Source organism: Archocentrus centrarchus, chromosome 5 (assembly GCF_007364275.1).
Source record: "Archocentrus centrarchus isolate MPI-CPG fArcCen1 chromosome 5, fArcCen1, whole genome shotgun sequence".
In the NCBI taxonomy this organism is placed as follows: Eukaryota; Metazoa; Chordata; class Actinopteri; order Cichliformes; family Cichlidae; genus Archocentrus; species Archocentrus centrarchus.
The window spans coordinates 12,397,063-12,413,392 of record NC_044350.1 but is presented as its reverse complement, the minus strand read 5'-3'; the positions used below and the strand labels follow the sequence as shown (position 1 = coordinate 12,413,392).

General features: G+C 40.1%; 3 protein-coding genes across 5 annotated transcripts in view; all 3 read left to right on the top strand.

The window, feature by feature from the left end:
* The first annotated feature begins 19 nt into the window (after nt 1-19).
* Nucleotides 20-3,904, top strand: trim107 (tripartite motif containing 107). The gene is made up of 2 exons (XM_030728666.1): nt 20-135; nt 1,955-3,904. Exon 2 carries the CDS (start codon nt 1,966-1,968, stop codon nt 3,511-3,513), a length of 1,548 nt encoding a protein of 515 aa, XP_030584526.1. The 5' UTR covers nt 20-135; nt 1,955-1,965; the 3' UTR covers nt 3,514-3,904.
* Nucleotides 3,905-4,039: 135 nt separating this feature from the next.
* tpra1 (transmembrane protein, adipocyte asscociated 1) lies at nt 4,040-11,780 on the top strand. The gene is made up of 11 exons (XM_030728667.1): nt 4,040-4,228; nt 4,986-5,169; nt 5,364-5,496; nt 5,792-5,878; nt 6,628-6,700; nt 6,887-6,966; nt 7,055-7,165; nt 7,251-7,311; nt 8,556-8,658; nt 9,080-9,160; nt 9,828-11,780. Exons 2-11 carry the CDS (start codon nt 4,997-4,999, stop codon nt 10,096-10,098), a joined length of 1,173 nt encoding a protein of 390 aa, XP_030584527.1. The 5' UTR covers nt 4,040-4,228; nt 4,986-4,996; the 3' UTR covers nt 10,099-11,780.
* A 142-nt stretch (nt 11,781-11,922) lies between these two features.
* chchd6b (coiled-coil-helix-coiled-coil-helix domain containing 6b) overlaps nt 11,923-16,330 on the top strand; it is a 55,974-nt gene continuing 51,566 nt past the window's right edge. For all 3 annotated transcript variants that reach the window (XM_030728668.1, XM_030728670.1, XM_030728669.1), the window contains exons 1-4: nt 11,923-12,149; nt 12,842-12,938; nt 13,176-13,230; nt 14,090-14,246. In XM_030728668.1, coding sequence (XP_030584528.1) covers nt 12,066-12,149; nt 12,842-12,938; nt 13,176-13,230; nt 14,090-14,246 — 393 coding nt within the window. In that variant the 5' untranslated portion in view covers nt 11,923-12,065. The remainder of the gene's footprint in view (nt 12,150-12,841; nt 12,939-13,175; nt 13,231-14,089; nt 14,247-16,330) is intronic.

Here is a 16,330-nt window from a genome sequence, read left to right as displayed (position 1 = left end):
TATTAGCTCCACGTGGGTAGGTGAAGGCGTCAGTGTTTACTGAAGGCGTAGAAGATCACAGGACGTCTACTTACAGCGTTTTTACTGACGCACCTGATCAGGAAGACTCGACACAAAACGTTACGGTTGCTTGAGGTAAGTCTTTAAAGTTGGATCGTATCTTTTCTGTGCTGGTAGGTCTTTTTAAACATTAGTAATAATAATTACATGTTTGTGAATGAGCGCTTGTACGCGGTGCACCAGAAGTTTGCGCAGACATGCTTTTGAATCATGCAATATGGAAAAGCAAAGCCAAGTTAAGTTAGATCAGTTTATTTTTCAAGCACGATTCGTCCATCGACGCACATTTTGTAAACTAATGTGAAGGAAAGCAACCTTTTGGATTTCGCCCATGTCCGTGCTGTTCTCTGGAAATGGAAACTCAACAGACAGGTTAACAGCTTCCTGCTAGTTACCGTATCTGTAGACCTTTGTTTGCCCTTTAGAGCCATTACTGCAAGTTTCCATTTATAGTAGTATCCTGTCTATTCTGTGAAGCTGTTGGCATCTGATCTTACTTTCTTTTAAATGCACTTAAACTTTTAAGTTGTCTGGTTGTGCTTAGTCACTTATGCTAATAACTTCCGTGTTTTTTTGTTTTTTTTAACTCCTGCAAGAATTAATCTTTTTTTTTTTTTATATCTGGACTGTGTGAGACGTGGAGGAGAATGCAGACATTAACAGTTATGGGGAAATGGCTAATTATCATTTCATTGTAATGCGTTTGAGACAACGGTACTGTACTAAATAGCCTAATTCGGTTTGTCGAAATGTGGCATCATCTGTACACTTAGTTTGTTGTGTTTTATACTCAGCGCAACCCTGTTTGCAAATCTCTAGAAAAGGAGTTTGTTTTAAAGGTGATATTGCTCGAATAAAAATTAACCATTTGGAAGACGGGGAAATCAATATTATTTTATTATACATGAAATAGTTCAGTGAATACATGAGTGTTGTTTTTTTTTTATTATTGTAGATTATGACAAAAACATTGCAGCGGTATAGAGAACAGCTGCAACTCAATGTTATACTTTTCTGACAGTGATTCTAACTGAAAAAGTATCACTAGGTCATGGATAAAGTTCTATAAATAAACACAGGATTTGGTCCTTGATCTGATATCAGCAGTGGCCTCACTGGTGTCCTTTCTTCTGTGTTATGTTTTTATAGCTGTTTTTCTCCTCTGCCAGGTGAAATAGATTTTGGTACCAGGGTTACACACCTACCAGCACAGCTTAGTGCATTATAAAGCACGTGTAAAAGTTAAATTGTCCTGATTGGCTAGTTGCTGGTTGGTCATTACGAAGAGAAAAAAGAGAAAAATGTATTTTTAGGGAATGCTCCAGCTCTTGGTATGAGATCATTATAAACTATTTTTTTCTTGTTACTGTGCGTAGAATTAGGAAATGAGTGTATTTGTAAAAACAAAACCAAAAAAAACAAACAACAACTTGGGATTCTATGTAAAATGTAATAAAAAGATAAACGCAAATAATTTTACAATTTGTGCAAATGTACAAGTCATCTAAAAACTATATTTAAAATGGTGCAGAATCAGTGTTAAAACCAAGTAGTTCCACTGTTTCATGAAAAATCTGTGTGCCTCTCTTTCTGTGTAACCATACTGTTGTAACACGTGCACAATGCGTTTTGGCATTTTCTTGCTGAAATCATCATTTAAAAAGTGCATTTTGGATTTACTCGGTTTTCTTTGTCTGATATTAAAATTTGTTTGATGGTCTGAAACATGCAAGTGTGACAAATATGCAAAAAAAAGTAAGAAATCAGGAAAGGGGGAAATACTTTTTCACAGTACTGTATATTCATATTAATTTGTAATATTTAGATCTTAATGCAAACCCTGGCAAATAATTATATTAACTTTATATTATGCATTACTTGTCTTTTTTTTCAGCATCTGCCATCATGTCTGAGAGTGAGAATGAAGAGGCTTTCTCTTTGGAGCTTACATGTCCCATTTGCCTACAGCTATACTCTGAGCCAGTTTCTCTTCCCTGCGGTCATATCTACTGCTTTTCCTGTCTTGAGACCATGGGAGAAGGACTCGATCAACACAACTGCCCTGAGTGCCATTCTGAGTACCAGGGACCCAATGCCCTTGTGAAAAGCTTCAAAATGTGTAATACTGTAGAAGCCGACAAAGCCCCTACTGGGAAAATCATCCTTCCTGCAAGCCCTTCTGATGTCAGTCATGTAACAGTCAAAAGTGATCATAGCTCTGTCACGGAGGAGTCCAACGCGAAATACCACCAAGACCAAGCAACAGCTGGAGAGATCCAAGAGGAGAGTGGAGACTGCAAAGCAAAGGATGGTTTTCAGATTGGGTCTGGGTCCACAGAGCATCCCTTTTCTGTGGATCAGGAAAAAGGTGATGCCAGAGGCAAAATGGATCTGGATGAACCTAAGTTTAAACTGGCATCTCAAGTCACTGAGCTGAACCTGAAGTTAGAGGTGGCAGAGGGCGTCCTTAGGAAAGAAAAGGAATTGGAGTTCGAGGTAACCACTGCTAATGCCCAGCTGAGAGACAAAGCTTCCAGTCTGTTAGGGAAGATAAAGGAGTTGTCGCAGAACTACATTGAGGGAGTGACACAGATGATTGAAGAAGAGTTAGGTCCAGGTGAGGCCATCATATGCTCTCGGGTCAGTCAGGCCTCTGAGCTGACTGAGCAGCTGAGGCAGGCTTTGCAAAGAGCTGAATCCCTTCTCAAAGAAGAAGATGGGGCAGCATTTAGTGAAGAGCTCCAACGTTTGCAACCACAAATTGCGGGTTTGATTGCAACACAAGTGGAAGAAGGGGAAGGTTTTGTTGACACAAAAGTCAACCTTGCACAGACTTGCCCCAAGCTGGAAAACATGAATGCCGAGCTGAGGGAAAGACTCGGAGAAATTCAGCGCTCTCTTCGAAACACCCTCAACCCTTCTGAGATCACCTTTGATCCAGAAACAGCCCATCCTAACCTTGTTCTCTCAGAGGACTTGAAAACGGTCACTTTCAGTGCCGTCAAACAGAACTACCCATCCTCTCCTAAGAGGTTCACCAGCTTCTTCCAGGTCCTCAGCAACCAAAGCTTCTCTGAAGGTGATCATTGCTGGGAAGTGGAGCTGGAAGGAGCACCTTGGATCATTGGTGTGTGCTACAGTGGGAAACTAGAACGCAGCGGGGTGCCATCTGCTCTGGAAAGCAGCCAAAACTCTTGGTGTCTGATGTGGTTCAACAACCTGCTAACAGCCTTTGAGAAGAGTCACAGTGTGCCTCTGAAGAGGACAACAGTGTCACGCAGACTTGAGATCAAGCTGAGCTTCAAGACCCACAGGCTGAGCTTCTACAACATTAGCCCTACCAGTGGAAAAACTCACGTGTATACATTTAAAGCTAACCTGACTGAACCAGTGCACCTAGCCTACAGGATGATGTCAGGTCACCCAAAAGGCCGTGTCACAATTTATTCATAATTGTAACAACAATTTTACAAACTGTACATATAAAAAAGGAGTTGAGCGTTCAAGTTAAGACTCGTACATTAAAACAGTTTTGCCTTCCTATGATGACATAGGGATGCTTCTCAATTCAGTATTGATGTAAAATCATTGATATGAATGAAATACTTGTTGCAGAATGACTGAAACAGTGCACAAGTGCAGAGCTCAGAAGTATATGTGGAGAAATATATTCTTTACTCTAGGATAATGCATGGCTAATGTAATCTAAACAAGGAAAAAACGCTTTGAAATGAAAATGTGTTTTCAAAGATGTTTTTCACTTTAACATGACAAATAAACACCTTACAAAAATCGCCATCATTCCAGGTTTCATAATATATTATCATATAATTAGTGTTCACAGCCATACGCATTTGTGAGAGATTACTCTTTAGTACTTTGTGTTTATTTGCTTAACCCTCTAGTAAACAAACCGCCCTACTACCGCATTCATTTGATTCGTCAGTATGAGATCTCGCGAGACTTGCTCGTTTTGTTTGGTGGGTGAGAGTGTCAGCTGATCAGACGGGAAATTTGTTAACGAAAGTATCCGGCATAGCCATGTCCCGTGTTAGAGACCAGGGTCTCGGTCGATTACTACGCGTATGACAACTCATCTGCTCAAATTACATTACTGAATAATATATTTTACAGCAGTTGTATCCTTGATTCCGAGTCTTCTAAAAAGGTAAGATATCAGTATTTACTATTTCAGGTGGGTCGGCGTCGGTAACAGTGCCACCAGTTTGTTTTGTTGCTAACGCTAGTCCATCGGCTTTTAAGCTGTGGTGCTTCGTTAATTAAGCGAGCCGTATGTACCGTCGGTACTATCGTCATTCATGAATTTGTTTCTAAGGAATGCGCAAGGAGTGTCGTTTAATAAACTGCACAAATCCCGACGGGAGCCAACGAGCTAGCAGCTTAGCTAACGCCTGAAATTCCCCTTCACGGTAACTGAAAGTATTCTGATAAATAATACGTAGGAGCCCTGCTTCGGCGGGATTGACTGCACGTCTTCAGCTTTAGCCGACTCCAGCAAAAACTATTGTTTTTAGGCTTAGCGCTTGACATTTCTGTAAGCCGTGGACAAGTTTGGAAAGCTAGTGTAACTTGTTTCTTGTCCAGTTGTTGAGTAGGCGTTAAGTAAATGTTAACGAGATTAGTGTTACTGTTTGGCACGTCTGATTTCTCATTATGTAACGTTTAAGTAGAGAGATGTGCCTACTTGATACTCGACAGCAGTGCCTCCTAAAAAAGCGTTCCCACATATATATATATATATATATGACTTTATCTAGATGACCACCTGTAAATTCTCTCAAGGAGGATACAGCTATCTTCATCTGAAGCAACCCCCACAGTGAAGATCTTAAATATTTAACAATGCCCAACCATGTCTGCCTCACTTAATATTAGCTGACATAATCAGATATGTTTTTCCTCAGGCTCTGACACCATGCTAGCCACAGTGACAGCTGTGGTTAGTTTTTCTCAGTACAATGGCAGTGTTTCACCTACGCCGCTGGGAAACACAACAGCATTCTCCACCTGGCAACCTGATACCCAAAACAACATCACAAAGCCTCACAAATGCCTGCAAGTTCTGTATGAGGACATTGGACAATCCAGGTAATCGGCAGCCCTGATTGTGGAAAATACTGTTAAACTACTGAGCTGCTGTCCTTTAACGTACTAGAGATGCAAAACAAAGACTGTTCAAAATAGAAATCCAACAGATTATTGAGAAATGTTTATAAATGTACGGTCTCTGCTGAAGGACTTAACCTCTTCATTTATCCTTAACATTGACCTTTCTGCTTTAGGGTACGGTTCTGGGACATTTTACTGCTTGTGCCTAATGTGGCCTTCTTTGTATTCCTGATGTGGAAGCTGCCCTCAGCCAGGGCAAAGATCCGTCTCACCTCTAGCCCCATCTTCGTCACCTTTTACCTGCTGGTAGGATACAAACTGTTCAATCAATGCACCTGCTGGTATAATAAAACGTTTAATATATGAAGTGATATATGAATTTGTCAAAGAATATACGAATACAGCTTACTAAGCCATCTCAGCCGTGTGTTGCCTGGCAAAGCCATAAAGGAACTCTGTTGGTCAGTAGTGTTATCCAGTGCAGGATCATTATCAGCTGTACTTTGGCCTAATTTTGCCCCAGTAAATGACTTTATTATAACCATGTTATGTTGACGGGCTGTGTCATGTAGTTTAACATGTTGTATTCTGCGCTTCGTAGGTTTTTGTTGTTGCAGCAGTTGGAATCACCCGGGCTATAGTGTCCATGACTGTCAGTGCATCCAGCGCTGCCACCATTGTAGACAAAGTAAGGAAGCACGTGATCCACAAGCAAAAGTTGGCAGGGTTATTGTTACAAGTTATAATGGGAAGTAAAGTAAACAGATATTCTCTGATTGAAATGAAACCTGTTACGTAGCCACACCACAACCAAAAAGATCAGAATGATCAAAAAAGAAAACTTTTTTTTTTTTCTTCAAAAAATGTTACACAACAGAGCAGAATTTCTGCTGATTATCGCCTGGTTATATTTAATAAGAGAGTTTTCCCCATTTCTAAGGCTAATGCATTGCATATAGGAGCACACCTGGCATTTGTTAAAAACATCTTTTAATTATAGGCTCACATCTGTATAAGACAGACTCAAATATGCTTTTGTTTCCCCTAATTCTGTTGTGTACAAAAACACTTTGGGTTTCTATCAGTATAAATACTTGACTCATATTGAAATTGCAGGGACAATATCCTACCAGAGATGTCTTATTAAGTGTCCCAAAAAAAAAAAAAATGGCCTTTCACATTAATAAAAAAAAAAAAGGCATAGCTAACATTCCACACATACCAGGCAGATCCCTGTGGAGTTCAGAGTTATGGATTTGCTATTTCCATTGCACATTGTCGTGACTGTACTGTTAGAGGGGGGAAAAAAAGGATGAATGATTATATAACTCATTGGTGTGTCTGCTGACCTGTAAAGCTATGCACTTTAAGGTGGGTCGACATGTGTAAAAACACAGCTGCCACAGGAATTTCTCCTAATGTTTGCTGTCTCTTTAGGTGCTGTGGGAAATCACTCGTTTCTTCTTGCTGGCTATTGAGCTCAGTGTCATCATCTTGGGACTGGCTTTTGGTTAGTTTGCTCTCTTGGTTTCACTTCTCATTTTTTACTATGCTTTGCATTTTAAGATGTCTGGTGTTTTTGTCTTATGTGACAAATGTGTTTCAGGTGTTATTTTGATGTCCTTTTCAGTGCTGAATGCAGTTTGGTGAAAACAGTTGTTTTCCTGTTAAGCTTAATTCTTTATCTGTTCATTAGGCCACCTGGAGAGCAAGTCCAGCATAAAGCGCGTGCTGGCTATTACTGCTGTGCTCGCTCTGGCGTACTCCATCACACAGGTAACGGCAGCTGAGAGGTTAAATATTGTTTAAAATGATGGAAATGGAAATTCTGCATGCAGTTGAACTAAATAATACATTGTCTCAGGGTACGTTAGAGATACTGTATCCTGACAGTCATCTGTCAGCTGAGGACTTCAACATCTATGGTCACGGCGGACGACACTTCTGGTTGGCAAGCTCCACCTTCTTCTTTCTGGTCAGTAACCTGTAGCTCCAATAGCAGCATGAGCAAAAAGATATTCAACCTTATCTAATTTTTGTCTGGTTATACTTTTTAATAGGTGTACTCTTTGATTGTGATCTTGCCTAAAACTCCGATAAGGGAGAGGATACCTCTGCCGTGTAAGTTAAAAGTTTCATTGCGTTAAATACCAAAATGAAGATTTGAGATGTAAAATGATACAATTTTTCTTTACTTTTCACCCGATAAAAAGTAAATGTCAATGCACTTAATTTTTTTCAGTGACAGAAATATGTTAAACTGTGATGGTCTATGCAAACTGCGTTTTGGTATGGTTGTTCCCCTCCAAACATCAAGTCGTGTCTGCGTTGCCTGTTATCGTTAACTCTCTGAAACCGCATTGACACTTCCCTCATGCAATTGTGCTTCCCCTGCTGTGTCGGCATCGGCTTCATTTTCCTCAGTTGATTAGAAGAGCCGCTGTTGTTGATCTTTACTACAAAGTTGGAGGAGTTGGCGGATTTATCAGCTGACAGGTTCTAATTGTAGCTGCTAACAAGTTAAAGGGTTAGTTCAGTTTCTTTTTCTTTTTTTTTTTAAGTCAAGTTCCATAAAGGTTCTTATCCATCGTGAGTGCGTTATCTGCAGTAGATGGCTGTAGGGGAAGGTAACAAAATCTATTTTACCCACCAAAAAAAAAAAAAAGTTTGATTGCACATAATATTTTCATGTCATTGCTATTAGAAACTGGGGGCATTACTTTGCTCATCTACCATGCTCCATTGACAAAAGTAGTGTTTTATTTTTATTTTTTTGTCCTCCACTGGTGTATATTTATATTAGTTCATATGTGAAGTATCCAATAGCTAAAATGCACTAACATAGAGTTTTACTTTACATGAATGTTTTATGCTGTATAAATGTAAAAAAATTCATTGAATTCCAACTGACTGGGGCAGTGGTAGAACAGCAGTGTCCATATGCTGCCAGTTAAAATGACTGTTTTTGTTTACAAAGAGTATAGATCATTTTAATAGCTCCAGCTGCCTGACAGACAGGGCAGTCAAATTTTTTAATTATAGTCAAGCTTTTGCATATGCTGCTGGTTTTATTTCTTATTTTTTCGTGAAAAGTAACAGTGCATAACAATTGGAAGAAAACACTATTTTTATGCACATTTGCTATATTTTAATTAACTTCTTTTCACTGTAAAAGTAAACATGTATAAAATATTTAACATTGAACCCAATGTTCCCTAATTCAGATATTGTTACAGCCAACCATAGTACTTTTTTTTTCCCACCTATACGAATGTGGAAAGGTTTTAAATTGTATTTATGATGTATTTAATGTCTGAAGTTTACGTACAAAATCCTGATTGATCTGTTTGGCTTCCTTTGTCCAGCTAAGAGGAGTTTCTACGTCTATGCTGCCATCCTGTCGTTGCTGAACCTCGTTCAGGGCCTGGGCAGTGCTCTGTTGTGTGCTGAAGTCATCGAGGGACTCTGGTCAGTATTTTGTCTTGAGCAGCATTTTTTGCTTACTTTTACAGTATACAGATTTAAAAATCAATTTGGATTTTTGTGATTAAAATAAGCAAATCGAATCTCATATTTTATGCTTATGAGAAGAAACGATATCTACATTCAAAACAGCTGTGGCTCTAATGCTTTGTAAGCCTATTAGAAAATGCCCTTGATATGGAGCTGGGTGTCTGTGTTTAAACCTCTTAGCAATTTAATTTTGTTGGCTTAGTTGCACCCGCTGGGATGACTCACTGTTTTGCTGGCTCCTCCAGAGTTCAATGGAGTTTGTACGGGCAGATCGGAACATAATAGCCATAGCAGCAATCTGTTGGTCATGCTTTTTTGTGAAGCTGAAAGCTGAAAAAGCTCACTGAGGCCGTTTGCTTTCTCTCTTCTGAACCAGCTGTGTGGATGTCACAACGTTCCTGTACTTCTCTGCCTTTGCTCCGCTCATTTATGTCACATTCCTCAAAGGCTTCTTTGGGTATGTAGTCACACAAAATGTAGAGAGTAAGAGAGTGAAATCAGTGCTCTTAAGATCTCCGAAGGTAAGTGTCACATTTTCATTACATAGGTGTTTGAATGCTTGCTGACCTGGTTTAAAACAGTTGTGATGTTAATTAGAACCTAATCCATTTTTACTTACTATGGCAACCAGAACTGCAAAAAGTATGTAAGAAAGATAAATATCAAGTGTTAAAATATCAAGACTACTAAGAATAACTAAAGGCCATTAAAAACATATACATCGTAAGAGCTTTCTTAAGTGTAATAATGGCTTAACATTTGATTGTGAGAGGAAGGCCAATGAACCAGCACAGTCCCCTTTACCCTAACAGCTGAATGCAGTCAAACAGAGGCTCTTGGGGAACTAGTAGAGTAGCAGAGGTTTTCTAAAATATACCTATTGACCATCCATGGCATGATCATCGACCGTGCCAGGCTTTATAAATGGTCTTAAACAGGATAATTAGAGCCTGGAAGTACTGATATAAATGTTAATTAATGTACTGTACTGGTTGTCTGTCGATGTGACATCAGTTGTTTGATTTATTTGATGAATACTACAGGAACTTTCAGATTAAAAAAAAAAAAAAAAGCTGACTTTTTTCCACTCTTCTTTATGGCCAAACGTTTTCTCCCCTCTGCAGTTCAGAGCCCAAGATCCTGTTCTCCTACAAGTCACAGGTAGATGAGCCAGATGAAACTGACGTCCACCTTCCTCCAACCATCGCTGCAAACCTTGCCCGTAAAGAGCTGACCGACCAGGGCCTGTACTATTCCTCCACCCAGATTGATGGCTCTGGTCCGAGCAGTACTCGCATGGTTGGAGCGTACCTGGATGATGTTGCCTCCGGACCCTATGGGTCCAGCAGCATTAACAGCGTTGAAGCTGACCGCTGGAGACCTATCATTGTGTGAAAGGGTGGAGAATTGTACAGCTGGACTTAAAGTGTTGTGCATGTGTAGTGTTTTAAGCAATTTGCGGATCAGCGAAATCGGTGCAGTACAAAGCAGTTGGACACCAAGGAAGGTGATATTGGTCTTTTTTTGGAGGCCAGAAAGAGTGAACACTTAAAAACAAGCTTTTGCTAGCTTATTTCTGGAGGACTGTGAATTTAGCATTTGTAACATTGTCCAGAGTGCATTGCTGCTGCTGCTGCTGCTCCACACTGGGATTACTGCCCCTCATTGTGGCCCCAACAGGCTCGATATTCATTCTGCGCCACAGGCTCTTATTTCTGGGAGTTTATTGACTCGTCTCACCATATTTCCTGTCATTCCAGCGCTGAATGCAACAATGAATATTTCAGATCACACTGATGGTGTTTTAAACCTATTTTAAGTACAAAAGTTCGTCAAGTTGATCAAACGTTCTTGTGATGAAAACTTTACATCTGTACATTCCCACTGAATACTTTTCAGTAACAGCATCTCACCTGACTTCAGATTTGTGACCGATCAGGCTGATCAGTCCGTATTTGTCCCTTTGCTTTTCGGAACACTGCAAAGACTTGTGCTGATACATTTGGTGTGTTGACAAGTAAAACAGTGTTGTCATGATGTATGTCACTGCATTAAAATAGGGAACTGCTAAATACAGGCAATACATTAGTGTTAAGATCTCTGACATTTTAACCTTTAACAATTGAAGCCAAAACTTGTGCATAAGCGCTTCTCATTTTGTTTCATTTTATTTTGTGCTTTTTACTTTAATTTCTGATTAATCATTCCTGCCATCAACAGGCTTGACATTCATTAAGCAAGTTATGTGTTTCTGTGTGATTTGAACAAAAGATATGCACAAACCTGTTTGTGTATTCCACTTCAATCATGCATTTATAAGCAGCAGTTTTCCAGGTTTGCTTGCTGCCAAATGCTGCTGTTGCAGATTTAATTTTATTTTTTTCTGTGTTCAAAGTTTTCACAAATGTTACAATAAGTGATGAGATCAGATCGGAAACAATTGTTTATTTTTGTAGTATCCAATGGGAGTATTGATGCAGTTTCATTGCATCGTTTCAACTTTTGACTTCCTTCTGAGAAACAAGATCAGACATTAAAGGTGGATAATTTTATACAGTGATGAGTATAAAGCATACTGTTGCCAAGGAATAATTCTGGAGGAATTTTTATTCTTCCTCTATTATAATAAAACAATATTTGGTATGAGTTGATTCCTGTGTTTAAGCTATCGGTATTCATTGGTGTAGTGTTGTGACCTGTATGCAGAAAATAGAGGGTTGCGTTTTTTTTTTCATCATATTTCAAAAACAAATAATTATTGTGATTCATTTGCATTTTCCTCCTGACTTTGAAATATTTTATCCTCAAATGTGAGTGCTGGTGAAAATTGTGTTATTTGGGGTGATGGATTGGAATATTCTTTTTCATGACATGAGTTCACAAGTTGCATCACAACATAATTCCACTTTCCTAAAAAAAAAAAAAAAAAATGTATTTAATGGTGAAATCATTTGCAAATGTTGCTTAAAATTGCCTTTTTTTTTTAAGTGCATTTATTGTACAGCATTCCAGCCATGTTAATGCGATGTGTTGAGCGCTCCATGAACTAAAGAATAAACCGTGGACTCTTTGATTTATATGTGTGCGACACTGTTCCGTCGGAGTACAGTTGAACTACAATTCCCATCAACCCTTCGTCCATTGACGATAAGCTACCGCTACCCATTGGATCCGTAGGATAACATCTGACCAATGAGCTGTCAGGATACTGCAGCACTAAAATGACCTTTATTGGAGTATTTTGACCATCAGTCGCTGTGGCGGCGACTCGAGCCGCTCTCCAATTTATGTCTACTTTAGATAACAGTGGACTTGGCTTATATTTCTGCCTCTAACTGAGTGGGAACGGACAGCTGGTCAAAATGGGAGGAAATGGGAGCACGGCGAGGAAAGTGTCATTCGGACTAGACGAAGACGAGAAGGTCACAGTAATTGAAGGAGTGAAGGTATATAGTATAACGGTATCGCTATGGGGATAATTCATAACCACAGTTTGCGTTATTATTATTATGATATAGCGACTAATGCCAGAGACGGTAGTGGGATTTTGTGGTGGGATCCGTCTGTGCGCTGAAAGCCTGACAGGTCCGATGTCCTTAAATGAACCCCGGTCATAACTTCTTTCTCCACTCATGTCCAGATACTGTTTGCCCTCTTTCTGTGGTTATTAGGTTATTCGTTTAATAGTTTAATAATTGAAGTGATAAAATGTTAGCATAGCAGACATTTACGCAGTATTAAGGTACACGCTGGGGTGATATTTCCACAGCATTTTAGCTAAGACCCTATGCCAACAACAACAAACACGTTAATACCAACGCTTTGCTGTGCTAGTCGTCATTGTATTTGATGGCTTAGTTGCAGTAAGCGATATGAAACATGGGAATATTCATAAACATATATATTTGCCATTGTAAATCTGCAAATGGTACAGCAGGAGTACATGCTGTGATGTTTTCATCCATACAGGCAAATGGCTAGCTAGCCTTTGTTCCAGTATTTAGGGTGGCCAGAGAGGTGAGGTGCAGCTGTACAGCATCACATGATGTAGAGCTGGTAGGCTGAATAGGCTGGGTGATGGACTTCTTAACCGCTTAGCCTGTAATCTGCTAAAAATTTACAACACATTCCTGTCCAGCTCTCAGAGGATGTGCTCCGGAGGATGAGGGAGTCTCGGGGGTCTGACAGCAGCAAGCCGCCGCAGTCTCTGCCGGACAGTCAAAAACCACCACCAAGTATGTCCCGGTCAAAGGCCTTTCCTGTCTCACAAACTTCACATTGTAACCACACCAAAGATGTTCCCATGCACTGATTATTGAGCGCAGCATCAAAATATAGTATACTTGCAATAGATTGCCTCCCCATGATTAATGCCTGCAGGGATTTTGTTAGGGCACAGCCTTAACCCTGCTGCAAATCCTGAAAACTATTGTCTTATATGTATTAATAATTCTTACCCCATTGTGTGTTAGGTGCAAAACCATCAGGACCGTCTACTAAAGAAATGCAGGAAGAAATGCGCAAAAAGTAGGTGCTCATAATGTAAAGGACACTGTTCCCTTTTGTTCAGTCATGCTTGTTGAGAGGTTTATAATTCACCATGTAAATTTACTATGTTGCTCTATTTTGTACACACTATCTGTTTGTCTGTAGAGGGGTCCCTCCTCCTCTGATGCTCTTCCTGAGGTTCCTTCCATTTTTCACACTTACTGAGGAGGGCATTTTTAAAAAAAATCATGTTCACAGGTCTAGAGACGGGGATACTGCATGCCACAGATCGTTAAACTGCTTGAGACAAATTGAATGGAAATAATTAATATTACATCAGCTTGGTCAGCTGTAAAGAGTTGATCATAACTTTTATTCTTATAGGTTTATGCTGAACCGTCTGTGTTGACACAGTCAGCTTATAGCTAGTGGAGGTGACAGATATTTGAGATGGTGTGCACTCAGTGTACAGTGTTGTGCAAACATGCACATGCTGAGTGACCTATTGACACTGCCTGTGCTGGTTTACTTTGTGTAGCAGGCATGTTTCTGTGCTGTTGGAATGCTTACATACTATGCTGAGCCTCTGAAGAGTTACATATTGACATGTCCAGCAGGTCTCTCTCATGCTCACTGCAATGCCATTTCCTTCTGTGAGCAATAATATACATATATTTTTTTAAATTTTCCAGGGCATGACTATCACATTACAGTGAAAAACTATGCATAACATTCTGGAAGTGACTTCTGTGGGCTTTTTCCACATAATACAGTCATTTGTAGTTCTTTACATAAAGAACATCTGTAAAACCTCAGTGGCTAACTTCCTATGTGAAACTTAAGCAGACTTTCAGTGGCAAAAGAAAGTGTCAAAGGTTAACATCTTCCATTACTTTAGCTTTGAACGTCAACAGGCCATGGTGAAGGAGCAGTTGGCCAGACTGGCCCAGAGGGAGACAGAGACTGCAGCAGTCACTGGCCTGGATGAGCTGACCTCTGCCCTCATCACAGAGAAAGGCAGATCCTTTGAAGAGCAAGAAAAGGCCAAGATACTGGTGAGTGATGTTTTCTAGATTTATGCCAGGGGGTGCACGTTTATTTGCATCTTAATTTCCTGGATAATTACACTAGACCTGTCTTGATAAAATAATACTTTATTTACTTAGGCTTAAACTTGGCAATGCTCTAATATGAAGGTAAAGATGTGGGAAAACCTGTTTGCATTTGTTTTGATAGAAAGTTTCAGACTGTTAAAAAGATATTGGTGTTATCTTGCAGAAATATTTTAAGGTAATCACTGTTTTAACCACAATATGACATAATGGCACAGTTTACCATACCTGATTAAATTAGAAATGAGATTTCTGTTTCCTCACGTGTGATGTAGTGATAAACAGCGCCCTCTACTGCTTTGACTTTGAATACTGAAGCTTTGGTGAAGGGTGGGCTGTCATGTGTCTCCCTGTTTTTTGCACTGTGATGAATGAATAACACACTTTTTTGTTTGTTTGTTTGCCAAATCAAACATTAGGATAAAATTGATTCAAAATCAGATTTTCTTCTTGTTGTTCAGTTAGTAACATTTGAGTCTTATTTGTCATAGTTGGTACGCCAAAGAAAAAAAGGGGGAAAAACATGAAACAATTTTAATTCACTATATTGCAAAACTCAGTGGTCACAGGTGTTACTGTACTTTTTATGTACTCCACATTAAGGTCCTGGTGTTTATTTAAATTTAAGTAATCACTCTCACCTTTCATCAGTGGCCTGGTTTTAAAAGCATCATGGCAGCAAGAGACTTGAAAATTAGACTGATTGTTTGCATGTAGAACCTGTGATGGTTCAGCATTATACTGGTTCACAGCAGGCTTTCTGAAACAAACTGCTGTCAATGTTTAGAATTTGATAATCAGACAAGCCCTCTAAGGCACGGTGGGCACCTTATGCTCCCTCAAGGGGTGTTGGAGGACGCCCTATGGGGCTGGATTGTCCTGCGCCGCTGGGGCTATGCTCAGGTGCTGTCTGGTGTCCTTCCTGGGCTTTGGGTCTGTTCGCTGTCCCTCGGCTCGTGCGGTGCTCGCCCTGGTCGCCGGTGCTGCCTGGCCTCTGTTGGGTCTCGGCAGGGGCCTCAGGCACTGTTTCTGCGCTCGTGTAGGTTCTCATCACCTCCCTGTGTTTTCATGTTTGGATTCTGGTGATTCGGGTGACCTAGATGGGAGTGGGGGCGTCCTCACAACATATATCACCACACTGTCTGCTGTTGTTTCTGCTTGTTTCTTTATCCTCGCTTGAGTATTTGGTTTCTGGGTTTCATTGTGGTGCATTTTGCGCTCTTTAAATGGATATTAGGGATAGGATATCGGGGAAGATCACATGCACATGTTCACAATTTTTTTTTTTTTTAAAAAGGCCCTAGGAAGGAAAAAGAGAGTCAAGGCAACAGTGTGGTGAGTGTGTAGGGTTTCAGACATTAGTGAGTCAGATGTGTGAGGATTTTGATGTAAAATGGAAAAAAATGTTTAAGGCAGTATGCTTGACTCAAAGGCTGGAAACATTCGTGTGTGTGTGTGTGTGTGTGTGTGTGTGTGTGTGTGTGTGTGTGTGTGTGTGTGTGTGTGTGTGTGTGTGTGTGTGTGTGTGTGTATTTTAACCTTGGATGGAGTGTTTCTCTTCTTAGTGACATCTTTGTATAATTATGAGCAATGAACTACTGATGATTAATAAGCAATTCTCTCCCTGGTGGCTTAACTTGGCTTTGCTAAAGTTAAACATTGTGGATTTCCTACCACCCCGTCTCTCCCATTTTTCTCTCTCCCCTCCAACTGATTTGTCCTGCAGTGTCTTTTCAGTGCGCCAGCCAGCTGTAATGAATACTGAATGAAGCTGCCAGCTTAGCTTACGCTGATATGGGCTCCAAACATTTAATAATGTTGCATTGCAATGAGAAACTGAGCACTCTCCCCTCAAATCCTTGTTTTCTGCTTTTTCTGTCAGGACAAGTCAATACAGCCTGTCAGTGTATGTGCAGCTGTGTGTTTGCGTAGCAGCAGAGATGCACTAAAAGTGTTTTGTGTTGTAACGAGCAGAAAATAAGTGTAGAGCTGACTCTGTCATTGCCGATCGTGTGTTTGACAAGTCT